The 26,818-nt window shown below is 42.5% G+C and overlaps 2 protein-coding genes across 2 annotated transcripts in view; both read left to right on the plus strand.

Moving 5' to 3' along the window:
* Window positions 1–26,818, plus strand: part of LOC138374230 (NACHT, LRR and PYD domains-containing protein 7-like) — a 672,516-nt gene that overhangs the window by 428,611 nt on the left and 217,087 nt on the right.
* On the plus strand, window positions 12,279–22,322 carry LOC138374883 (T-cell-interacting, activating receptor on myeloid cells protein 1-like). Its single transcript, XM_069458099.1, has 5 exons — window positions 12,279–12,312; window positions 18,524–18,559; window positions 18,691–18,981; window positions 19,294–19,590; window positions 22,165–22,322. Exons 1-5 carry the CDS (start codon window positions 12,279–12,281, stop codon window positions 22,320–22,322), a joined length of 816 nt encoding a protein of 271 aa, XP_069314200.1.

Raw genomic sequence — 26,818 nt, forward strand, 5'->3', positions numbered from 1 at the left:
TCTCGGGGAATATATAGAAATAAAACATTGTGAACATTACTGTTTTCAAATAAGTCTCATTAAAATCAATGTGTCCTTTTCTTGGAAAGACGACGTGGCAGTCATTTCTGTTGTTTGCCAAGGACCTCCAGATCCCTCCCCCCCATTTGGGACACTATTATAGAAATGAGCCCGAGATGTCTATTGGACCCTGTGCCATTTCCTTTGCAGAAGGTGGAGACTGTTAGCTCAAAAGCCTGTAGGGCCAAACTCCAAATTTTATGCATCCAGTTATTTTAAATATAGCTCATATAAGTGGAATTTTAGATAGTTAGAGCCTGTATGCTTTTCATAGTATCTACTGGCCACAGGTAAGCCAAACCCTGGGGTTATAAAGGATAATATATCTCTGCTGCCTCTCAGAGCTCTCTGACCCAGAGCCTCTGCTGTGCTCTGAAACATTGCCTTGATATGAAAGGCCCCTCTCTGATGCCCCCCTCGCCGTTCCCTTGCCCTCCGCTCCTTGTGGGCAGTAGCTTCCTAGCCTGTGCCTTTGGAAGAGTGCACGTCTGGAGGAACTTTCCCTGTACGCAAATCTGTCAAAGCCACATGCAGATAAAACTTACCGTGTGTTGCTGCCACCTTGTGGTCATAGCTTTTTCCTCCATGGGCGCTGAAATCCCGAACTCCCTGAAGACGTATGGTTGGGACCTGCCTCCGTTGCTAGACTTTGTTGTCTATTCTAGACAATGAGCCGTGAGGGGCAGTGATGAGTGTCATTTCCAGGATGGAGCATATAATTGTAAGATGTCTCCCCCCACAGCTCTCTTATCCCCTTGGCCCACTGTCCGTCTGGGTGCCTGAGAGCTCCCTCAGCTGTCTACCCTGCAGTCCCCCTACTTCAGCCACCCAGCTCTCCTCCTGGGAGTCAATGATGTCATCTTTTTATGCCTCTGTCTCGGTCAGCTCAGGCTGCTATAACAAAATTAATATAGAGAGTTTCTTTGGGCCAAGGTTGAGGACTGCAGCCTGGGACGCACTTCCAAGTTGCCTTGGTGAGTGCTCTGGAGAACAAAGGAGAAGTTCAAGGTTTTTTTTGTTTTTTTTTTGTTTTGAAACAGAGTCTCGCTCTGTTGCCCAGGCTAGAGTGCCGTGGCGTCAGCCTAGCTCACAGCAACCTCAAACTCCTGGGCTCAAGCAATCCTTCTGCCTCAGCTTCCCGAGTAGCTGGGACTACAAGCATGCACCACCATGCCCAGCTAATTTTTTCTATATATATTTTTAGCTGTCCATATAATTTCTTTCTATTTTTAGTAGAGACGGGGTCTCACTCTTGCTCAGGCTAATCTCGAACTCCTGAGCTCAAACGATCCACCTGCCTGGGCCTCCCAGAGTGCTAGGATTATAGGCATGAGCCACCGCGCCCGGCCAGAAGTTCAAGTTTTTTTTTAAAAAAGGACAAATCAGAAGAGGGGATGATTACAAAAGTTGTTCCTCAGGAATTCTCACTGGTTTACAGAGAGAATGCTGATCAACGATTAGCTCTGCATTGTTGCACTATAGGTTATACGGTGTTTTATGGCTACTTGATAGCAGTTGGTCTAGAGCCCACAGAGCAACTAGCTTCAAGAGGTAATTATTTAGCTCAAGAGAGCGTAAGATGTGACTGCTGTTATATTTCAAATGCCCCTCTGGGCCTGATAATTTAAAAGGGCTCACATTCCTCAGATAAAGGTTTTTTTTCTTTCTCAAGGGGATGGTAGTGGTGCACTCCACCTCCACGGGAGTGTCTGTGCTCGGGGAACCTTCTGTATCTCACCCTATGTATCTCTTCATCTGGCCGTTCATTTGTGTCCTTTATAACATCATTTATAATATAAACTGGTAATGGTAAGTAAAATGTTTCCGTATGTTCTGTGAGTTGTCCGAACAACTTATCAAACAAGAGGAGAGGGTCGTGGGGACCTCCAATTTGTAGCTATGTCCAACAGAAGTGCAGGGACAGTGGTAACCCACTACTTGCTACTGGCACCTGAAGTGAGGGCATCAGGTGGGACCGAACCCCTAACCTACGGGGTCTGTGCCAACTCCAGGTACTTAGTGTCACAACTGAATTGAATCCTTGAATACCCAGTTAGCATCTGCAGAGAACTGGGGAATTGCTTGGTGTGGGGGAAAGAAACTCCGTACAGTTGGTGTCAGAAGTATCGTGGGTGGAGAAATAGTTTTTCCTTTACTCCCTCGTCTCCCTGGGAGGCTGTCATGAGACAGTTTCTCATTGCTTCCCGGGTTCTGATAAGGGGTAGGCTTCATGCCCCACCCCATCAGATCGGAGCTGCAGAATATAAAATTGCTTAGCTGCAGTCTGGATTCAGTGCCTCCGAAATGGGGTTCCCGCGGCTCTCGCTGCAGCTATTTATTTGGCTGCTTTGTTTTAGTGTCGTCCTTTCTGTGGGGCAAGGTTCACAGGGAGCTGGCACCTTTGACTTATTCTTCTTTTTGCTCTCTGTGTAAGTAATAGCCTGTCTAAATTTAAAAGTGACCCGTTTTATCTTCCGTGGTTGAATCAGTCAACCCTGGCCTGGCCTTGCCTTGTGAGAGTGTGAGAGCCACGTGTTCTTATTGCACTGTTACCAACCAACATCCTATTAATCCGTTTCTTGCTTTCTAACAGCAAAATTGAACGTTATAGGCCTGCTTTGTGCTTTTAAGACTGACTAATAAAATCCCAGAGTTTAGCCTTAAAAATTCAAGTCTTTATAATTAACCAAAAGAAGTTTAAGAAAGAGATTAAGAAGATATCTTCTCTTCTTCTCTCTCCTATAGGGAGAGAACGAATGAGAAAGGAAGAGAGAGAGGGAGGGAGAGGAGAAAGAGACATTATTCTGTGTCATAAAACTAATTCAAGAATGTGTTTGATAAGGTGATAAACTGAGAACATTCAAAAGACTATAAATGTGTTTTACAGTCTTGTATAGTATAAAGATACATGAATATTTATTATAGTCCTGAGTGTGTTCCATTCTCTGGTCCTATAAATCTGTCCTTTGAAGTATAATTTGCACAAAATAACCTTGTAGGAGTCCAAAGACATTAGGAATTATTGCCAAAATTGCAATAATAATTTTCAAGGAGAAACCTTGGCGCTGATTGGTGGTTTCACTTGATATTTTGTTGCCCTGGTAACAATGTTATCACTGATATCTGAATTCCCCAGCAGAATAAATGTTACGTCAGTTCTGTTAAATCAGAGGCTGATCATTGGCACGTGTCTCAGTCCATTTTCTGTTGTTTATAACAGAATACCTGAAACTAGGTGATTTATTTTAAAAACGGAATTTATTTCTTACAGTTATAGATGCTGAGAAGTCCACGTCTGGTGGGGACTCTGTAGAGAGAGGTGGCCCAGGGTATCACGTGGTGAGGGAGCTAACCGTGTTGGCTCAGGTTTCTCTTCCTCTTCTTTTTTCTTTTTTTAAGACAGAGTCTCCTCTGTCACCTGGGCTAGAGTGCCGTGGTATCAGCTTAGCTCACAGCAATCTCAAACTCCTGGGCTCAGTGATCCTCCTGCCTCAGCCTCCTGAGTAGCTGGGAGTACAGGGATTCACCACCAAACCCAGCTAATTTTTCTATTTTTAGTACAGATGTGGTCTCACTCTTGTTCAGGCTGGTCTCAAACTCCTGAGCTCAAGTGATCCTCCCGCCTCGGCCTCCCAGAGTGCTAGGATTACAAGCGTGAGCCACGGTGCCCAGGCTCTTCCTTTTCTTCTTCTTCTTCTTTTTTTTTTTTTGAGACACAGTCTCACTCTGTTGCCCAGGCTAGAGTGCCGTAGTGTCAGCCTTGCTCACAGCAACCTCAAACTCCTGGGCTCAAGCGATCCTCCTGCCTCAGCCTCCCGAGTAGCTGGGACTACAGGTATGCATCACCATGCCCAGCTAATTTTTTCTATATATTTTTAGCTGTCCAGCTCATTTCTTTCTATTTTTAGTAGAGACAGGGGGTCTCACTCTTGCTCAGGCTGGTCTCGAACTCCTGAGCTCAAATGATCCGCCCGCCTGGGCCTCCCAGAGTGCTAGGATTGCAGGCGTGAGCCACCTTGCCCAGCCAACAAAAGCTATTTAAACAAAACCACAGTGTAGCTTGATGTTAAGATGATTTGAGACACCTCGTTTTACTGCCGCAGCAATAGAAGTGATTTTGAGGACGTTCCTAAATCTGAATTGCAGCCAAGCTCTCATTTCCTTTATTATTATCTTCTGTGACCACTGCACAAAGACCTGATTAACACATGTGGGTGGTTGGGGCCATCTAAGGGACAGAGCGTCACACATGTGATGGAGAAAAGGTGAGCACACGGCGGGAGCCCTGGTGGTGCCCAGGACTGAGGCACGTGCCTTCCGGCAGCAACACCTCACTGGCAATGCACAGTTGTGGGGGACCATGTCTGAGGAAGTGGGCTTCCCATCAGATATTTTGGAAGCATAATGGATCCTGTCTTCAGATCCATTCTTACATACATGAGTTTGGAGCATTTGTACACACAGGCTGGCCTGCGTGTGCCAGTGGTCAGCGCATCTGAGCCAGAGGTTTCTCATCTTTTATGAAATACGATATGTACTGACTCTGGCGGGGCAAAGGCCATATACGTAACCTAAACATTTGTACCCCCTTAATATGCTGAAATAAAAAAAAGAAAAAAAAAAAAGAACTACAATATGTAATTATAAAGCATAATTATACAGTAGGTATCAGTCTTCTCGTACATACAATGGGTGAGCTTAATGGCAACCACCTCTGGTTCTCATGACAACGTGCCTTAAGGCGTGGTCATTGCATAGAATGAGGACTTGGCATATCGATGGAAGATAATTGCTCCTCGTTCCTTATTTCACTGTTACTAAATCAAATCCTGTTTAGTAAACGTTCCTCCATTTCTACCAGCGAAATGGAACTTTAACAGGCCTTTACTGTTTGACTAATGAAATTCCAGAGCCTCGTTTTAAAATGTACATCTTTGTAGTTAGCAAAAGAGATGTCAAAGAGAAATATACAAGACGTCCTCTTTTTCCTGATAGTACATAAGGAGACAGGTTTTTTCTGAGTCATAAAACTAAATTAAGGAACCTGATTTGATAAAGTGTTGACTTGAGAAGATTCCCAAGAATATCAATCTTGTTTTCTGGTACAATATGGAGAATTACATGAATATTCATGACTGTTACTAAATTGTTCTCCCCTCTGTTCAAGTGAATCTATAACAGAACTGTTATTTGAACAAAATGGTCTTGTAAGAGTCTCAGGCCTTTAAAAATCATTGCTACATCTTGTGAAAGTAACTTTCAAAGAAACATCTGTAATTATAATTGTTTTTACTCCTTGGTAACTTGTTGCCTAGTTGATTTTCCTGTGTTCCTAAAACAGTAAGACAAGTAACCTCTAGCAGGACCCAAAAAGCCTTGGGGGCATTTTGCTCTTCTTCCAAATGAATGATTGAAAACAAAATAATTCAAACCTATGCCCCTTAATACTTTGAAATAAAAAACCAAAAACAACAACAAAATAAAACGTATGACTTGCTTGGTTTCTTATTTTAACAAAGAGATTGAGAATTTTGTCTCATTTAAATTAGCATATTTATGAGATACAGTTTGTAGACTTTATTTGGATCCCTATAAAAATAAAAACTGATAAAGAGGACATTTTTGGCTGAGTGTGGTGGCTCATGCCTATAATCCTAGCACTCTGGAAGGCAGGGGGATTGCTTGAGTTCAGGAGTTCGAGACCAGCCTGAGTAAGAAGAGAAAAACCCTGTCTCTACAAAAAATTAGAAATATTAGCTGGGCGTAGTGGCTCACACCTGTAATCCTAGCACTCTGGGATGCCGAGGTAGGAGGATCCCTGAGGTCAGGAGTTGGAGACCAGAGTGAGCAAGAGCAAGACCTGGTCTCCACAAAAAATAGAAAAATTAGCCATGTGTGGTGGTGCACGCCTATAGGCCCAGCTACTCAGGAGGCTGAGGCAGGAGGATCACTTGAGCCCAGGAGTTTGAGGTTGCAGTGAGCTATTATGACACCACTGCACTCCACCCAGGGTGACAGAGTGAGACCTTGTCTCACAAAAAAAAAAAAAAAAAAAGCACATTTTTGAGACAATCAGGACAATGTGACTACTGACTGGATATTAGTTGGTATCAAGGAGGCACTGTTAATTTTTCTGATGTGATACTGTGATGGTGGTTATATTATTTGAAAAAGTGGTTCTTATCTGGTAAAGACAGATACGTACTTAAATATTTTGAGATTGAATAATAAGTTCATGAGAGAAATCACTCAGTAAAAGTTAACTATTACTTTTGCAACTACTATTGTAATATATAATTCTGGATACCTTGGACCCCTTTTATTTCCTTTTTTGAATGAAATCTTTAGGGTTTTCTACATATATGACCATGTCATCAGCAAACAGTGATAATTTACTTCTTCCTCTCCAATTGGTTGCCTTTTATTTCTTTTCCTTGCATACATGCTCTGGCTTGAACTTTCTTTTTTTTTTTTTTTTTGAGACAGACTCTAACTCTGCTGCCCAGGCTAGAGTGCCATGGCGTCAGCTTAGCTCACAGCAACCTCAAACTCCTGGGCTCAAGCAATCCTCCTGCCTCAGCCTCCCGAGTAGCTGGGACTACAGGCATGTGCCACCATGCCCGACTAATTTTTTCTATAAATATTTTTAGCTGTCCATATAATTTCTTTCTATTCTTAGTAGAGACGGGGGTCTCATTCTTGCTCAGGCTGGTCTCGAACTCCTGAGCTCAAACAATCCACCCGCCTCAGCCTCTCAGAGTGCTAGGATTACAGGCGTGAGCCACTGCGCCCGGCCTGGCTTGAACTTTCTATACTCTGTTGGAATATAGAAATGGTGGAAGCAAGCGTCCTTGTCTTAGTTCGTGCAGGCTGCTATAAGAAAATATAAACCATAGAGTGTATAAACAACAGAAATTTAGTTCTCATGGTTCTGGAGGCTGGGGAGTCCAAGATCAAGGTACCGGCAGGTTCTCTGTCTGGTGAGGGCCGGCTTCCTGCTTCATAGGTGGTGCTTTCTCAGGACATCTTCACATGGTGGAAGGGGCGAGGCAGCTCTCTGGGCCTTGTACAGGGGCACTAATCCCCGTCATGAGAGCTCCACCTTCATGACCTAAGCACCTCTCAAAGGCCCCGCCTCCTAATACCATCACCTTGGGGGTCAGGTTTCAACGTATGAATTTGGCGGGGAGGAGACATAAACATTCAGATCATAGTACTTGTCTTGTTACTGGTCTTCAGAGAAAAGCTTTCAGATTTCCACCATTGAGTATGAAGTTAGCTATGAGGTTTTTTATAGATGACCTTTTATTATGTTGACCTTTTTTATCCTTCTTTTTTTTTTTTTTTTTTTTTTTGAGACAGAGTCTCACTCTGTTGCCCGGGCTAGAGTGAGTGCCGTGGCGTTAGCCTAGCTCACAGCAACCTCAAACTCCTGAGCTCAAGCGATCCTCCTGTCTCAGCCTCCCGAGTAGCTGGGACTACAGGCATGCACCACCATGCCCGGCTAATTTTTTCTATATATATTTTTAGCTGTCCATATAATTTCTTTCTATTTTTAGTAGAGATGGGGTCTCGCTCTTGCTCAGGCTGGTCTCGAACTCCTGAGCTCAAACGATCCGCCCACCTCGGCTCAATGCCTTTCTTGACTGCCAATCCTCTGTTTCTACCTCCTTCTCTCCATAAAACTCCCCCACAACTTCACACAAGCTCGGGCTGGGGCTGAGGGGTTGAGTGAGTGTTCAATGTGGCAAACAGACTCTAAGACAGCCTCCAATGCTCTTCACTCCCGGTGTTCATGCCCCCTGCGAATCTCCTCTGCTTGATTTTGGTGATTTGCTTTTGACCTACAGAATATTGCAAAGGAGATGGGATGTCACTTTAGTGATTATGCTACATAAGATTGTAACTTCCATCCTGATAGCAAACTCTCTTTATTGCCTTCTTGGATTGTGTGTTTTGATGGAGTGAGGTGGTATGTTGGAGAAGCCCACGTGGCAAGGAACTAAGGGTGGCCTCCAGCCAGCAAGGAACTGAGGCCCTCAGTCCAATAGGTCCTCAGGAAGTAAATCCTGCCAGCAACCATGTCAGCTTGTGTTCTGTAATAAAGAGTTTGACTGGGTCTTTTTTTACTGGTTCCTGGGAGGTAAACTCTAAATCCTTGACATTTCTCAAGAATAGTAGTGTCTTGGTTACTCATGGTGGGCCCCTTGGACCAAACCTGAATTTATGCTAATGAGATGACCCAGGGTGGGGGCTGGTCAAGTCAGAAAGATCAATCATGTGATTGGTGGGTTGGGGCTTTGAGCCTCGTGATATCGGCCCAACCTCTGGGGATGATTTGATCAATCATGCCTATGTAATGAACCCCCAATAAAAACTGTGGACGTCATGGCTCAGGGGAGCTTCCTCCTTGATGATAGGCATTGATGCGCCAAGAGCTGATGCATCTTACAAACATGGAAGCTCTGCATTTGGGATGCTCTCAGACCTTCCCCTGTGCATCTATTCATTAAGCTGGTCCTCATTTGTATCCTTTATAATAAAGTTACAGTCAAAAGTACAGTAATTTATTGAATTCTTTGAGTCATTCTAGCAAATTATTGAATCTGAGGGGGTAGTGGGAACCCTCAAAGTTTTAGGCAGTTATTCAGAAGTGCAGCTGGCTTGGGAATGGCAGAACTTGAAGCTGGTATCTAAAGTGAGGGCGGTCTTGTGGATCTTCATGCAACCTATGAAGTCTATGCTAACTCCAGGTAGTTAGTGTCAGGTTCACACTGCAGCTTGGAATTGAGTCCTTCCCCGGACGAGCTTTCAGATTAGACTCCAACTCTGGTCAACACCTTGACTGGAGCTCTTAGAAGCTCCTGCTAGTCCATGCTTGGATTCTTGGCCCACAGAAACTATGAGATAAATAAATGTGTGTTGCTGAAGCCACTAAGTTTATGTAACATTGTAACACAGCAATAGATAGTTAGTACATTGACTTGGGCTCTTCTGTGCACCTTTCTGCTGAATGATACCTGAGGCAAGGAAGCACTTTGGGCAGGAGACACACCGATTCACTTGGACAGTGAACTTGGCAAATTGGTCAACATTCAGGTAAACTGGGAGTTACATTTTTAAGTTGCAGAGACATAAATATTTCCCTTCCTAGAGATAAAAATCAGTGATGGTGATTCAGAAAGCTGATATAGAGGAAAAAGTAATAGAAACGTGCAGGTTTGGGCTTTCTAATAATCTCATTTTTTGAGACCCATTGGCTAAGAGCCTATGATGTACATACAAAACTTCTAGGAGACTAAAAGGTTTCAGATACAGACCATGATCTTGCAAAGTCACTGCAAATCCCAAAGAATTTGGCATAGTTATTCAAGGACTGTGCTGTGAGGGTTCATTCCAGCAGGAATTGGTCTGATCTACTTTGCTGACACAGAAAGGTACCCACATGATACTGACCCCAGGTCATGGAATGAAACATATTGATTAATGGTTACTTTGTAATCGTGGGTGCCAGGCATTCTGGGGAGGTTTGTACCAGCTTTCCAGCATTGTTTATAGCTAATAGGGAGAGCGAAAATTTGCAGTTGGTTTTGTGAGATCCCCAGAGGGCTCTGCTATTAGGGCTGGTAATGTAGCAAGAATATGCCCAGGTGACCCTCATGGTATAAGAAACCCCAGCGCAAGATCCGTTTTGCACTTCCTGGGTCTGAGTGGTTTTGCGCACATGTTGACCCATTCTTGACTGTAAGAGAAAGTACACCCACACAGCACTTAGGGAGGGAAGGAAATTGCAGCTCATTCCTGGTGGCTCAGGATCCTTTTTTGCTGAGAAGCATATCCTTACTTTAGTGCTGTATATGATCGCTATATTACATTCTTTTCTTGCAATACACTGTAGAGTTGTCAGTATTGTCATTTTGGATTCTTTTAAAAAACGGCATCTTTGAATTCTTTGAATCTTGAATTCTTTTGAGTCAAGTGGTAGTGTATTCAACTTTTTCCTTTGTTCTTTAAAAAGTAGGTAAAAGTCATTTTCATGCCACGTGCCATGTGTTATATGTGAAAAGGTACTGGGAGGCGGATTTTTAAAGTTAGAAAAAATTATTTGCTTTTATGTTAATATCGGTTAAGTATTCACTTTCCAGTTTTATTTACCATTTTGTTTATTAAGAATTTACTAGGAAACATATGAAAAACATATGAAAAAATGTTCAATGTCACTAATTATCAAGGTAATGCAAATTAAATCACAACGTGATATCACCTTACACCTGTTAGAATGGCTTTTATTAAAAAGTCCAAAACTAATAGATGCTGGCGTGGATGCAGAGAGAAAAGAACACTTATACACTGTTGGTGGGACTGCAAATTAGTACAACCTCTATGGAAAACAGTATTGAGATTCCTCAAAGAACTAAAAGTGGACCTACTATTTGATCCAGCAATCCCACTGCTGGGTATTCACCAAAAGGAAAAAAGCCATTTTATAAAAAGAGACTTGCACTCAGATGTTTATTGCATCACAATTCACAATCGCAAAGATGTGGAATCAACCCAAGTACCCATCTATTCATGAGTGGATTAATAAAATGTGGTATATGTATACCATGGAGTTCTACTCAGCCATAAAAAAAGCATGAATTAATGCCTTTGCAACAATTTGGATGGAACTGGAGACATTCTAAGTCAAGTATCTCAAGATTAGAAAATCAAACACCACATGTACTCACTATTAAATTGGAACTAACTGATGAGCACACATGTGCACAAAGGAAGGTAAAACTCAGTGGAAATCAAGCAGGGGAGAGGGAAAAAGAGAGGAGGTGCAAAAACCTACCTAATGGGTACTATGAACACTATCTGGGTGATGGGCACACTTTTAGCCCTGACTCAAGCGTTATAAAAGCAATCCAAGTAACCTAAAACATTTGCACCCCCTTTATTTTGAAATTTTAAACAAAGAATTTACTAGAAAACTCCACTTTCGTGGAAGTTTCACAAGTTTTGGCTCAATCTATGAATGAATATGCATTCACTTACCAGAAAGATTCTGATCTTTTTACTAAAGCTCACAAAAATTATTTAAGTTCATAATTTAAGTCCCGACTCTCACTTCCCTGTAAACTCTTCTCTACTTAAATAGGAATTACTTTGATTTCAGCACAGAAAAACCACTGTGGTCTGATCTAACACATGTTATTTGTAAATCATAAAATACTCAGGGATTTATTTTTTTTCTGAAAAGACACGATTCCAAACAATATTTTCCTTAGGCCTGTATTTATAGTAAACACATTTCTTTCTTTTGTTTCATGCACACTGAATGATTCTACATTAAAATATGTATAAAACAGACAAAAATAAATATTTTGGAGTTTTTAGTGTCAGTACCTATAAATTAGACAGTGCATTCATTTGACCTGTTCCATTGTCTGCCTCCCTTAACAAGAAAAGATACGAAATTTAATGTTGTAGCAAATTTTCTACTGAAGCAAGAAGGTAGTCAACTTCAAGGAAAAGTGGAAAAAATACACTTTAACCTTGTCAAGGGAACAAATTAAAAAGCAAAAAGGAAGCTGGGTTGAGTGGTATCCTTGGTGAATCACTAGACACATCTTTATCCTGACTTTGGAAATACTTTTTTAAAATAATTTCAAATTAGCTTTTCAAGTAAAATTTCAAGTAAATATATTCAAGTTAAAAAATAAAAAAGCAACCCAGACCAGTACCAAAAACAAGTTCAATCTTTATGTCCTATGCTCCTTGATGTAGATTGTGGGTGAAAAGTCATTTGGGATCTGTGCATCTTACTCAGCCATGGAACGCTGACTGCAAGAACTCTTTGGCCAATGTCTAGTAACCTTAATGTTTGCCCAGGAATTTTCAGTATTCTCAAGAGTAAAGTGTTTTCATCACCTCAGCGTGAACCCTTCAGGCCAGAGTCTGAAGCATTTGGCGGGATACCTGTTTGATGCCTGAGATTTGACTGAGGCAGGGCAGGATTTCCTGTGACTCAAGCTCTTAAAGACCTTTTCTGAGGAACATGTTGCAATCAGGTTTCCTCAGTGTGCATGTGGGAGGAGCAAACTGAAAGACCAGAGCTGAGCCGTTACTGCTGACATCCTGGGGTCCGGGAGAGGCAGTGACAACGCCAGTTTTTCTCCCTTCTGTGGACTGCATGACCCAAGAAGGACCCTTGGACCAGCAGAAGAGCCACTATGATCCCTAAGCTACTGTCCTTCCTCTGTTTCAGTAAGTCTCACAGAGCTATCCATTGGGACGGTAGGAAATCCTGATGGGTGAGCTATTCAGATGGGGGATGGCAAGAGAAATAATAACGTCAACTTTGGCTTACTGAGTGCTTAGGATGAACCAGAAATCTTGCCGAGTGCACTGCAGGCATTATCTTGAAAGCTTCTACTCTTCTCATTTCAATTTCTTGACTTTTGCTGAATGCCTCTACCAGCCAACTTCATCAGCTTAATGTTTTTCTCAATATCAATTCAGCCTTTTTTGCTTAAGTAAAAGTATTGAGTATAGAAACTTTATAGCAATACCATGAGTAAAAATCCAGTGTTAAATAGAAGGTAACTATAAAGTAAATCTAATGAAATGGAAACAATGTTAGAGGATTCTAACTATGTACTGCTGCTAGGTGAGGCTTGGAGCCTGAAATGGACTATTTGTTTACTATGAAGGCAATTAGTCACAATGTCATGATCGGGATATATCAGAGACTAGCTTCAAATAGACTTTCTTCTTGATATAATCAAAAGCACTGTAGATGATCAAAGGCAATAACTTACGCTGTGATTCAATGCTTTAATCATTCTTCCTTCCACCTAAAATTGTTGCACATGACACTAACGGCATGTATTTGGTGCTTGGGAAATACCACCTTGATCCTTAGAAATAAACAAACAAAAACTGCAGGAGAAAATTAGGGCCCCTTTTACAGGTTAGGAATGGAACCTTAGTTTGTAAAGTAAAGCGACTTGCCTCACATTGCACAGGTGATATGCAGGGAAGCCAAATTTCAACCTAGGTCTGTCCCTCTAGCTCCAAAAACATAGCTGTCTCCATTCAGCCATGACATTAAGTGGAGAGGGACATATTAATATCTATGGGGTCTTTGGTAAGGCAGCATCCTGAGGATGTTTGAAGGGACGTGGGGTTGGAAAAACGTGAGGAGGTAAAAGTAATTCAGAATGTTCCCAGCTTTGGAGCCAGGATGCAAGTCAAATCGAGTATGTTCAGGGTGAAAATAAAGCTTGATATTCACAAAAGCATCAGGAAAGGAAGACTTGCCTTGATGTCATTTGCACTTGGCTTTTTCCTACTACCATAATTCTGTGACCCCAAGACTTTAGGTTACTTTCCTTCTATCAGAGGCCTGTCTTGGGAAGAGATATCTAGTTGTATTTTCGGGGGGAACTATAAGGACACAGTGAAAACAGTACATGTTCTGGAACCTCCACTCCTGGATGCACTGGTTGTGGGATTTTAGGGAAGGTGTCAATATTTAAGGCTCAATTTCTTCATCTTTTAGAGTTAACTTCACAATTAGGTTCATGTATGCATAATATGGGGCATGTAGTCAGTGCTCAATAAATGATAACTTTTTGTGTTTATCATTCCTTCTCTGACTTGGTTGGGTAGTGATTTCATTAGCAATTCTCTCTAGAGATCTTCCCTGGGTGTATGGATGAAGATTTCATTGTTTTTTTTTTTTTTTTTTTTTTGAGACAGAGTCTCACTCTGTTGCCCAGGCTAGAGTGAGTGCCGTGGTGTCAGCCTAGCTCACAGCAACCTCAAACCCCTGGGCTCAAGCGATCCTCCTGTCTCAGCCTCCCGAGTAGCTGGGACTACAGGCATGCACCACCATGCCCGGCTAATTTTTTTCTGTATATATTTTTAGCTGTCCATATAATTTCTTTCTATTTTTAGTAGAGATGGGGTCTCGCTCTTGCTCAGGCTGGTCTTGAACTCCTGAGCTCAAACGATCCACCCACCTCGGCCTCCCAGAGTGCTAGGATTACAGGCGTGAGCCACCACGCCCGGCCGATTTCATTGTTTTTTATGGCCAAATAGTATTCATTTCACTGTAGGTACAGACCATATTTTGTTTATCTGTCCATCTGTTGATGGACACACATGGGTGTTTCCATCTTCCTCTCTCCAATGAGAAGATTAACTCTTTCTTTCTCATTAAGAGACAGCGAGTCTCTCTTAATAAGTTCCCTGTTGCTCCCCCAAGAAATGAGGCCTCTAAGCCTCTAAGTGTTTCCTGCTATTGCTCAGGTATGTCCTGCTGAAGACAGGGATGAGATTAGATGAGATCTTCTGGGACCTGGGAGTGTATGATAAATGCCACATGACCCAAGGCTGTGTCTGACCACCATCCACCTCCTGCCAAGCTCTCCAAAGCCCTCAACCTCCACAGGGTGATAGAGCATGGGAGGCTGTTGAAGAGGTACCCATCCTCGCTCACAGGCATTTGGGATCTAGAGAAGGGGCCAGGATTACGAAGGCTTTGAATCTTTGTAGATCTGAGAATGTTCTATGAGCCAGGAGAGAGTAGATCCTGATTTTTGAATCAGAATAACAACTACTTCATGAATTGTTCCATCATGTCCAAAATTTATTTATTTTCCTTAACTTTGTTTCAGCGAGATTGGACTCCCACTCTCTCTGGACAGCTTACACAGCCTATAGACTTTTTAAGTCCTTAAGACTTTACGCTTTCTTGTAGAAGAGCTTGAGTGCATGCCGTCCACTTTGCCCTTTGCCGTGACATGACACAGATGTATACCGATGGTCTTTTACTTTTCACGCAGAATTGCAGTTACAGGTGAAGTGGCACCTACTTGCCACCCAGCATCAGAGCTGGGGTCGTGCTGCTTCCCAGGTGCAGCTCTGGGGTGGGAGCAGGTGTCTTCAGGTGTCTGTCTCTCAAGCCTTTTCCTTTTCCATTCTCTGTGGATCCGCTGATTATAAGACACAGTTTTCAATACCTCTAAACACATCCATTACTTTTCCTTTTTTATTATGGTAAAATATACATAACATACTAGTTATCATTTTAACCCTTTGTGAGTATACAGTTCAGTGGCATTAAGTGACATTCTTTTTTTTTTTTTTTTTTGAGACAGAGTCTCACTCTGTTGCCCGGGCTAGAGTGAGTGCCGTGGCGTCAGTCTAGCTCACAGCAACCTCAAACTCCTGGGCTTAAGCGATCCTACTGCCTCAGCCTCCCGAGTAGCTGGGACTACAGGCATGCACCACCATGCCCGGCTAATTTTTTGTATATATATATTTTAGTTGTCCATATAATTTCTTTCTATTTTTAGTAGAGACGGGGTCTCACTCTTGCTCAGGCTGGTCTCGAACTCCTGACCTCGAGCGATCCACCCGCCTAGGCCTCTCAGAGTGCTAGGATTACAGGCGTAAGCCACCGCGCCCGGCCAAGTGACATTCTTAATGTTGCATAACCATCACTTCTATCTACACCAAAGCCTTTTCCTTCATCCCTGTATTAGTTGGGGTTCTCAAGGAAGACAGAACCAATAAGACATATATCTATGTATCCATATATTATAGATATAGATATATAGATACAGATAAAGACATGTATCTAGAATGAGATTTATTCTAAGGAATTGGCTCACGCAGTCACAGAAGTTGAGAAGTCCCATGGTCTGTCTGGAGACCCATCTGTCAGCTGGAAAGCCAGGGGCATAAATTCCAGTCCACGGGCAGGAGAAGACCAATCTCTCAACTCAAGCAATCAGGCAGAAAGAGAGAATCTAACCTTCCTCCACATTTTTCTTCTGTTCTACCCCTCAACAGAATGCCCACCTATATTAGGCAGAGCAATCTGCTTTACTCAGGCCACGGATTCAAGTGCTAACCTCTCTGGAAACACTTTCACAGACACACCCAGAAGTTGTTTAACCAGATGTCTGGGCATCCCATGGCTCAGTCAAGTTGATATATAAAATGAACAGTCACAACCCTCAATATAAACTCTGTACCCATTAACCAATAACTTCCCTTTCTCCCCCTTTTCTCCCAGCCCCTGGTAAACTCTATTCTACTTTTCTTTTTTTTTTTTCTTTTGAGACAAAGTCTCGCTCTGTCGCCTGGGCTAGAGTGTCCTGGCGTCAGCCTAGCTTACAGCAACCTCAAAGTCCTGGGCTCAAGCGATCCTCCTGCCTCAGTCTCCAGAGTACTAGGATTATAGGTGTGAGCCACCACGCCCAGCCTGTTCTATTTTTTTATCTCTATGAATTTACCTATCCTAGATACTTTGTATGAGTGGAATTGGACAACATTTGTCCTTTTGTGCCTGCCTCATTTTATGGAGAATATCTTCAAGGTCCATCCATGTTGTAGCATATGTCAGAATTTCCTTCTTTTTTTATGGCTGAATAATATCACATTGTATGTTTAGATCACATTTGTTTATTTATTCCTCCACTGATGGACACTTTGGTTGTTTCCACACTTTGGCTATTCTTCCTTTTTCAAAACACAAAATGTCATTTTTGTGATTGGCTCATGCCTGTAATTTTAGCACAAAGTCCTGGCAACTTCCCCTTTTTACTACCAAGACACAAAACTGTTTACTCCACATAGGGGGAAAAAGAGGAAATCTCTTAGAAACACGGGTCTAAACAGCCTTCTTTGAGTTAGGTCAATCTCTTTATTGTGGTAATGTTTTTTTTTTTTTTTTTTTTTTTCCATAAACTCCTCAGAATTTGTTTATTTAAATGAAAATTTTTTTTCATGTTTTTTTTTTATTAGTTTTTTTATCATTAATAACAGTTTAATTTTACAGAATCAAAGAGTCTAACAGTATATCTCGTTAGATACAGTATGTCCTCATAATGTATACATTATTTCTTGTACAATGATATGAAATAATATGGGATATTGTGGTAATGTTCATAACCAGCCTTGATGTTAATTTTAAAGAGAGCTTAGCAACTCGGGCAAAGCAGTATCCCCTACATTTGGGAATTTATGGCAAGATGGCTGTGAATGGTCAGATAAGTCTAAAATCACTTTCACGTGAAAGCTTCTAAGCCAACTGATTTTGACTATCTACACTGCAGTCTTGAGAAATGTTTGTCCAGGTTCACTTGGAGCCATGATTCTCCACCTTAGCTGCACACTCACATCACGTGGAGAACCTTGAAAAGATCTGATACCTGAGCCCTAAGGAATTTTGACTCAACACTTCGGTCGTTGGCTCTGTGTGCTGGAATTTTTACCTGCTCCCTAGGGGAGCCCAATGTGTAGCCAAGATTAAGACCGACTGAGTTGTAGTATTCTAGAAATGCAGCCGTATGTGGGACAGGGGAGGAATGTATATTTTCCCCTTTCTGGAGTTTCCATTTGGATTTTTTGAAACCTGTTACAGGGCACCAAACAATGAACTTTGTCCTGTTTGGCGTATCAAAGGATGCAAAGAGATAATGGCAAACATGGGGTCTGAAGCCTTTCACATTAAAGGTTAACACTAACTGAACTAGTCCTTTCCAACGATAAGGGCTTGTTCCATCTGTGAGCCAAATTCTGACCCCACCAAAAGGATGTTGGTGATTACGGTGAGGTAGTGGAAGCCGAATTAACCTGGTGGGAAGAAGATGGGGAGTTTGGGGAAGGTTCTGTTTCTTCCCATCCTTGTAGCATCTCTCCATGTCTTGCCTAAACCGGGGTGTAGCATCAGGCAGTCAACGTGCATTTGCTGATGGTCTGTGATGTGCCAGGACCTGGGCAGACACAGGGGCAGCAAGAGTCAGAGTCCTGCCTCCCAGGTGCTCACAGGTAGTGACATCTGTGTCTCCCATGGCAAGAGGTACATACACTTCTGTAGGTAAACTCTCTTAAGAAATTATGACCAAATGCCTTCTGTCTTAATTTATGTCACCTAAGACATAAATTAAGCCTTTACTGTGGAAATTGCTCTATTACACAAGACTTTCAGGAGATTCCCAGGCCTGCTTAGGGTCTCGATACCACAGGAATTAAGCCAGGGTCACACTCAGTCCCACACTCCCCCAGGGTGCTGTGTTGTAAGTGCCTCTCCCCCCCCCCAGGGGTGGGAGTGGGGGATCTAGACAATATAACACAGGCTCTAAGGGAAATGGTAAGAATAAGTGCTGTTATGGAATAGAAAATGAAAAGGGAAGGATTTGTGGAATTATGTGGAACCAAGAAGGGACCTGGAGCATGTGTAGGTGCCAGAAACACACGGCATGGGAGAATCTCTGAGAATGACAGAGGAGCTGAGATAAGAGCTGGAGCCATATCGAGCGTGGGGACAATAAGAACTGAATACATGACTGCCAAGAGTCTGTTCTCAGCAGGAACCTCGGGGGTGGTCCCCAGGGGTCCAGGTGGGGTGGCGATGTGGCCCCAGGCAGGTGCTCATGGCTCATGGAGGGTTCTCTTGCAGGGTTGTGTGTTGGCCAAGGAGACACAAGGGGAGATGGTGAGTGTTTCTAAACCCTCTTTGATCCTTCATCCCAAATCCCCCTCCCCTCTTTCCCTTCCCTTTCTTTAAATGGGTCCTGAGAGCAGGTGAGTGAGTCAGACCCGGCCCTGGGCTCTGCTTCCTTCCAGGGTCTCTGCGCAAGCCCTCCCTCCGTGCCTGGCCCAGCTCCGTGGTACCTGCCAACAGCAACGTGACGCTGCGGTGCTGGACTCCTGCCAGGGATGTGAACTTTGTTCTCAGAAAGGGAGGAACTATTTTGGAGCCCCCACAGTCACTTGATTCTACAGAGGGCCTGGCTGAATTTCACCTCACTGATCTCAAAAGCAGAAATGCCGGAGAGTACACCTGCGAATACTACAGAAAGGTGACGCCGGACATAAGGTCACAGCGCAGTGATGTCCTTCTGCTGTTGGTTACAGGTGAGGAGGGGGCAGTTTAGAATGACACATGGTGATCCTTGGGACGGCGATGAGAGGAAGAAAAGGGGACCCATCTCCAGAGTGGTTGGAGTTGGGGGAGATGGACAGAGACAGGAACAGAATTGAAGAGCTTCGTTTTATCCAAGGACTTGGAGGAGGAAAAATCTCTTTCCTGGAGTCAGAGTTGAAAGAGGGAGAGATCAGGTGTCCGTAACTTCCCGCACTCCATGGGGACCCCCAGTCGGGAGTACCAGGGTGAGTGGGGGACCCAAGGCTTCTCCTCACGACCCCAGATCCTAACTTCTCTTACAGGACATTTACCGAAACCTTCCCTCAGAGTCTACCATCAGGGTAAGGTGACCGCAGGAGAAAAGGTGACTTTGCAATGCCAAACACGAGATCGTTTCTTTGTGCCTATAATGTTCGCTCTGCTGAAGGCAGGAACTTCATCACCCATACAGCTTCGGACTCCCGCAGGGAAGGAGACAGACTTCTCCCTTGAGGATGTGACAGGTGGTGACACTGGGAAATACAGCTGTATGTACTACCAGACAAGGGCTCCTTTCTGGGCCTCAGACCCCAGTGATCAGCTTGAGATCTTGGTGACAGGTAAGGTTTTGCATGATTTTGAAGAAGTGTTTTTGTTTTTGTTTTAAATCAGAGATGTTTGTTATTCTGTGATTCTCATTTCTTTTTTTTTTTTTGTTGTTGTTGTTGTTTCAAAATATTAAGGGGTACAAATTTTTACATTACATGGATTGTTTTTGTAATGCTTGAGTCCCAGCTATAGGCGTACCCATCACCCAAATAGTGTCCATAGTATCCATTAGGTAGGTTTTTGCTCCTCCCTCCCTCTGCCCGTCCACCCACTTGATTTCCACTGAGTTTTACTTCCCTCTGTGCACATGTGTGCTCATAGGTTATTTCCAATTTAATAGTGAGTACATGTGGTATTTGATTTTCCAATCTTGAGATACTTTACTTAGGAGAATGGTCTCCAGTTCCATCCATATTGTTGCAAAGGCATTAATTCATCCTTTTTATGGCTGAGTAGTACTCCACGGTATACATATACCACATTTTATTAATCCACTCGTGAATCGATGGGTACTTGGGTTGATTCCACATCTTTGCAGTTGTAAATTGTGCTACGATAAACATTCGAGTATAGGTGTCTTTTTGATAAAAACACTTCTTTTCCTTTGGGTGAATACCCAGTAGTGGGATTGCTGTATCAAATGGTAGGTCTGCTTTTAGTTCTTTGAGGAATCTGCATACTGTTTTCCATAGAGGTTGTACTAACTCGTCCCACCAACAGTGTATAAGTGTTCCCTTCTCTCTGTATCCATGCCACCATCTATTGTTTTTGGACTTTTTAATAAAAGCCATTCTAACAGGTCTAAGATTATATCTCATTGTGGTTTTAATTTGCATTTCCCTGATGATTAGTGACCTTGAGTATTTTTTCATATATTTGTTGGCCATTTGTCTATCTTTGTTTGAAAAGCTTCTGTTCATGTCTTTTGCCCACTTTTTAATGGGGTTGTTTGTTTTTTTTTTTCTTGCTGATTTGCTTGAGTTCTCTGTAGATCCTGGATATTAGCCCTTAGTTGGACTTACAGTTTGCGAATATTTTCTCCCATTTTGTAGGTTGCCTGTTTGCACTGTTGTTTATTTCCTTAGCTGTGCAGAAGCTTTTTAGTTTAATCAAATCCCATTTATTTATTTTTGTATTGCTGTAATTGCCATTGGGGTCTTAGTCATAAAGTTTTTGCCTCGGAAAATATCTAGAAGAGTTTTTCCTACATTTTCTTCTAGAATTCTTATGGTTTCATGCCTTACATTTAAGTCTTTTATCCATCTTGAATTAATTTTTGAAAGTGGTGAGAGATAGGGGTCCTGTTTCACTCTTCTGCATGTGGCTATCCAGTTTTCCCAGCACACTTATTGAATGGGGATTCTTTTCCCCAGTGTGCGTTGTTGTCTGTTTTGTCAAAGATCAGTTGGCTGTGATTCCCATTTCTTCATCACTTGCATTGTCATCTCTCTTAAAAATCTTCCATTTCGTAATCTCCACTCCTTAGCCTTTTGTTGTTGTTGTTGTTGTTGTGCCACATCCTTGGATAATTTCTATGCTGTTCTTCAAAATTATGAATCCCGATGCCATCAGAATTCCCATTCTCTGCATCTCTTAATGTTTTTTAATTTTTGTTGGTGGTAGAGATTTCACTCTCAACAATTCTTTTTGGTTCTTAGACCATGGTGTTTCACAGTCTCCTGCTTCTGTGTCGTGGCTGCACTATCTACGCATGTCTTGCGGCGCCGACTGTTAGAATTCTTGTAAAATTACCTTGTGCTTCCTTGTCCGGGTTCTGCCTCCCTGGGCGCTGCACACTCTACTTCCTCAGCTTTGCAAACTTTCTTCTCTGCTGCTGAGGCTCCTCAGATAGTGTGGATGTTTTATAGACAGAAATGAAGGTCTGTAGGGTCAGTTTGGAGAGGCAGAGAGGGCTTCCTTTCGCCCTCTTCCAGTGGAGGAGGCATCATCATATATTTTTCCCCATGGATTTTGCCTGCAGGGAACCTTGTTGTTACTGGGTTTAGAGAGGAACGTTGTGCTAATTAGGATGTGTGAGATGGGATGATACAAATGCAAGATTCCCTTTAGGAACCGGGGCCAATGCCGAGCTGAAGGGAAGCCGAGATGCCCAGTGAGCCGGGTGCTTAACTCACCTCAGCGCGAACTGTCCTGAGCTCACTGCCTTAATAACGTTTTGGGCCACGCGGAGGATGCTGATCCAGCCACGGAATTTCAGTGCTTGGTGGAGCTCTCTGGGTCCTATGTGTTGCTCCTTAAGACTAATTCCTAACACATGGAGGGAGAAGGAAAAAAGGAAACGAGGAAAGACGGAAATGAGAAAAAGACCACATAAAGGAAGAGAGCTCAGGCAGAGTGAATATAAAGGCAAGAAGAGAAAGGGACACCTACAACAACTCCCATTAAAATCCCATATTTTGCTTTCAGGGATTGAAACTTTAAACTTTAAATTAGAGTTAAATTAAAATTTTAAAGCACAGCGGACCACTGGCCAGGGAATTCAGTGGGTGTGAGAGTCGGATCCGGCAGACCTCTTTGAGAAGGAGGGGTGTCCTGTATGGCCGGTGCTGAGGCCCTTCTCTCAGTTTCCCCAGGCTCTATATCGAGCGATTACACCACGAGCGACTACACCACCGGTAACCTCATACGACTGGGTCTGGCCGCCCTAATGGTGGTTATTATGGGAGCTTTCCTGTTTGAAGCCTGGTGTAGCCAGAAGGCGTCTCCAAGTGGATCCAGGTAAAACCATTGAGCACTTCTCTTTTTTATGGGCTGCTATAGAGATAGGGGGCTCTTCCCCTCACCCCGAGATTTACTGAGATATAACCAACAATAAAAATTGAATTATATTTGTGTATAATGTGATATTTTCACATATCCAAGTTTTATTTGTCAATTATACCTCAATAAACCTGGGTGTAGGGGAACCCTCATACTAAGTAAGTAATTAATTGTGTGCCAAGTAATTTCACTAATTGTGAAATGATGGCTATAAACTGGCTAATGAACCTATTCATTTAAGATCTCCCTTCCTAGCAAATTTTAACTGTCCAGTGCAGTCCTGTTAACTACAGTCACCATGCTGGCCATTTGATAAATACAGAGTTCTCTATTTTTTATTTTTAATTTTGTTTGTTTGTTTTCTTATTTTCTTTAGCCTCTCCGCCCCTCACTGGGAGAGGGGAGCAAGAGCTTTGGAGCAGCATGGTTGCTGGGACCCAGACTACTCAGAGCATTGCACCCAGGACGCAGCTGGAAGTGGCAAGAAAGACCCTTCCTGCCTCCCTCCGACATAGGATTAGGAAGGAGCTCCAGCATTCCATTTCCCTGGGCAAGCTGCTCCACCTCCTCTACTCACAGCCTCTTCCTTTTCTGTCCAGCCTTCTTTCTAGAAGTCATTGCCTGCTCTCCCTCCTCTTTCCCTCTCCCCCTCCCCCAACCTCTTTCCCTCCTCCTCCTCCCCTCCCCCTCTTTCCTCCTCTCCTTCCCCTCTCCCTTCTCCCTCCTTCTTCTCCTACTCCCCCCTCCTGATAAATCCGGAGTTCTTTAAACAACAAACTCTACCATGGGGACTTCTTATGATCTCAATGTGGGCACAAATGATATTTTAGGTGAGATATTTTTTTACCAGGTGGGGCTAGCTTGTTCATTACAGGAACATTTAGCAACTCTAAATTGCTAAAATTGCCTTTCCCATTAAGAACCAGTGAAAGCCCCAATCATTGTGGAACAAGAAAAAAAAGCAACCACTGTCATAGCTCTCAAACATCCCTGGATGGGGTGGGAATGGGAAGCTGGGGTGGTGCTCCCCCTGGTTTAGAACATGTAGTCAGAGGCCAGGAGAAATGACACTCTGCCTTTTCTGCCCTTCACTAAACTCAGGTCTGTTGTTGTCTACCCACAGGTCCCAGAGCTCCCCAGGGGAAGGATGAATTTTTGATCGAGTTAGATCAGCTGATCTTTAAGGCTGCATTCCCGGCTCTATTGGGATCCACTCCAGGACAGGATGATGGCTTTCTTCTTCCTGTACTCCTCACCTGGGACAGAGGACAGGAGTTGGGAGAAATACCCAGTACATTTTTGATGACTTGAATAAATACTTAAATCTTCAGAGTCAAGCTGGGTCCACTCTCAGCTGCAGGGGACTCTTCCTCCATTTGAAAGTAGAGGAAACATTGCTTCCTGTATGATATTTATTATTGCTTCCCTTCCATTCTCTATTTGTGCTTCTGGGCCAGCATTTAGTCAAATATCAGAATATATATATTTATAATACATATCTTTTAAATTTTATTTCATGTTTTCAACACTTTACCTAATTTGGGGGGAATTTCAGTCTATTCCATGGCATCCATTTGCCTTTGAGTGGTATCCAGTGTTTCTGGTGCAGGTATGAAATGTCATCAGCTATATTTGCATTCATTTATTTATTTTAAATTGGCTATTTCAAGTCGTTGAATCAACCTAAGTGTCCATCAACCAATGAATGGATAAAGAGTATGTGGTATACCATGGAATACTATTTACCCATAAAAAAGAATGAAATCCTGTCATTTGGAGCAACAGGATGGAACTGGAGGTCATGTTGAGTGAAATACAACAAGCACTGAAAGACAAACATTGCACATTTTCACTCATATGTGGAAACTAGAAAAGTGAATTTCATGAAGATGGACAGTGGATCAGTGGTTACCAGAGGCCGGGAAGGGTAAGGAGGAGAGAGGGATGAGGACGAGTTGATTAATGGGTGCAAATATACGGTCTGATAGAAGAAATAAGACCTGGTGTTAGAGAAATCAGTCGGGTGACTACAGTTTACAATAATCTATTGCATATTGCAAAATAGCTAGGAGAGAAAAATTCACATAGTTCTAGCATAAAGAAAAGACAAATATTTAAGGTGATAAACATCCCAAGCACACTGATTTGCTCTTTACAAATTATATGAATGTATTAAATTATCACACATACCCCAAAACTATGAACATCTATTATGCATCAATAAAAAAGAAAGAAAATGTGGTATATATTATATACACAATGGAAGACTATCAGCCTTTAAAAAGAGGAAAATCATGTTATTGGCAACAATATGGATGAGCCTGGAGGACACTGTGCTAAGCGAAACACGCCAGTCACAGGAGGTTATATTTCCACTTTTAAGATCTGTTGTGGTTTCTTGCTAATAATATCCCTCTTTTTCGTAAATAGTCATTCTTTTTTTTTTTTTTTTTTTTTTTTTGAGGCAGAATCCTGCTCTGTCACCCTGGCTAGAGTGCCGTGGTGTCAGCCTAGCTCACAGCAACCTCAAACTCCTGGGCTCAAGTGATCCTCCTGCCTCAGCCTCCCAAGTAGCTGGGACTACAGGCATGTGCCACCATGCCCGGCTAATTTTTTCTATATATATTTTTAGATGTTCATATAATTTCTTTCTATTTTTTGGTAGAGACGGGGGTCTCGCTCTTGCTCAGGCTGGTCTCGAACTCCTGACCTCCAGCGATCCACCCGCCTCGGCCTTCTAGAGTGCTAGGATTACAGGCGTGAGCCACCGGGCCCGGCCTGAACACTCATTCTTTAGAACTATTATTTCCTCTCTTATAACTCTGAGGATATGCTTATCCAAATTAATTTCTGGTCATAATATACACAATTCTCTTAGATTAAGTCCTTCGTTTTATCTATTTCCTTTCTTGTGTGGCCTTTCATCAAATGATGGATGAGTCTTGTTTCTTCTCGCATCACTATGGTTGAGATTCTCCTTTTGTGGCTGTTAAATTTGAGGTCAGGGCAGCATCCAGTGCCTGGTTTTGTTCTCTGTGTCCTTCAGGGTGCTGGGGGAGGCCTGGGACTTCTTCTAGGCTGTGTGTCCTGTGGCTGGCCTCGTGTATATTCAGGTAACCACCAGCCCAAATCAACCTGCTGGTCTAGTGCATCCCTGCAAAGATCTCCCTCATTTTAAATTTCCACAGTCACACACCTCTCTTCCCAAGCCTACTAATTTGTTCTCCATCTTTAATATTTTGTCATTTTGAGGATGTTATGCTAATGGGATCAGACAGCATGTGAGCTTTTGAGATTGGATTTTTTCCACTTAGCAAAATGCCCTTGAAATCCATCCAACTTATATTATGTATGAATAGATTGTTACTTTTTAAAAAAAACTAGTAGTATTGCATAGTATGGTTGTATCATTCTTTGTTCACTTATATAAGAACATTTTGGATGTTTGCAAAAATAGAAGAAGTGAATCTGTCTTTATTCACGGAAAGTCTTTATTCATGAACACTATGCCAGTGTTCCTAAGGAATCTACAAAGAGTTACAAGAAATAATGTCTGAGTTTAGCAGAGTAGCAGGATATAATAACAAAATAAGAATTAATTGTATTTGTATGTACACACAGTGAATCCTTGAAAATGATAATTTAAAAAACAAGGCCGGGCGCGGTGGCTCACGCCTGTAATCCTAGCACTCTGGGAGGCCGAGGTGGGTGGATCATTTGAGATCAGGAGTTCGAGACCAGCCTGAGCAACAGCGAGACCCCATCTCTACTAAAAATAGAAAGAAATTATATGGATATCTAAAAATATATATAGAAAAAATTAGCCAGGCATGGTGGCACATGCCTGTAGTCCCAGCTACTCAGGAGGCTGAGGCAGGAAGATCGCTTCAGCCCAGGAGTTTGAGGTTGCTGTGAGCTAGGCTTACCCCACGGCACTCTAGCCTGGGCAACAAAGTGAGACTCTGTCTCAAAAAAAAAAAAAAAAAGCATAGCACTGGCATAAGTGTAGACATACAGACAAAATGAGTAGAATTGAGAGTCCAAAAATATACCTGTACATCTAACTGATTTTTGATAACGGTATCTAGATCATTCAAAAGAGGAAGGAAGAGACTCTTCAACAATTGGTACTAGGACAACTGTATATCCACATGCAAAAGACTGATGTTGGACCTTTATGTTACATCATATTTAAAAAAAAGTAATTCAAAATGGTTCAATGACCTACTCCTACACGCAAGAGCTAAAAACTATACAACTCTTAGAAAAAAACATAGGAGAAAATTCTCATGACCTTGGAATTGGCAATATGTTTTAGATATAAAACCAAAAGCATACGTATCAATGAAAAAACAAATAAATAGGACTTCATTAAAATTTAAAACTTTTGTGCACTCCAAGACATTATCAAGCAAGTGGAAAAACAACCTACAGGATCAGGAGAAATGTTTGCAAATA

Source organism: Eulemur rufifrons, chromosome 24, assembly GCF_041146395.1.
Source record: "Eulemur rufifrons isolate Redbay chromosome 24, OSU_ERuf_1, whole genome shotgun sequence".
NCBI classification, from domain to species: Eukaryota; Metazoa; Chordata; class Mammalia; order Primates; family Lemuridae; genus Eulemur; species Eulemur rufifrons.

Bases quoted from the DNA above. Each gene is read 5' to 3' on its own strand.
- LOC138374883 (XM_069458099.1), top strand. From the start codon at position 12,279: ATGATCCCTAAGCTACTGTCCTTCCTCTGTTTCA. The intron at 12,313-18,523 runs GTAAGTCTCACA...GTTCTCTTGCAG, and splicing joins ACTGTCCTTCCTCTGTTTCA to GGTTGTGTGTTGGCCAAGGA. The intron at 18,560-18,690 runs GTGAGTGTTTCT...GCTTCCTTCCAG, and splicing joins AGGAGACACAAGGGGAGATG to GGTCTCTGCGCAAGCCCTCC.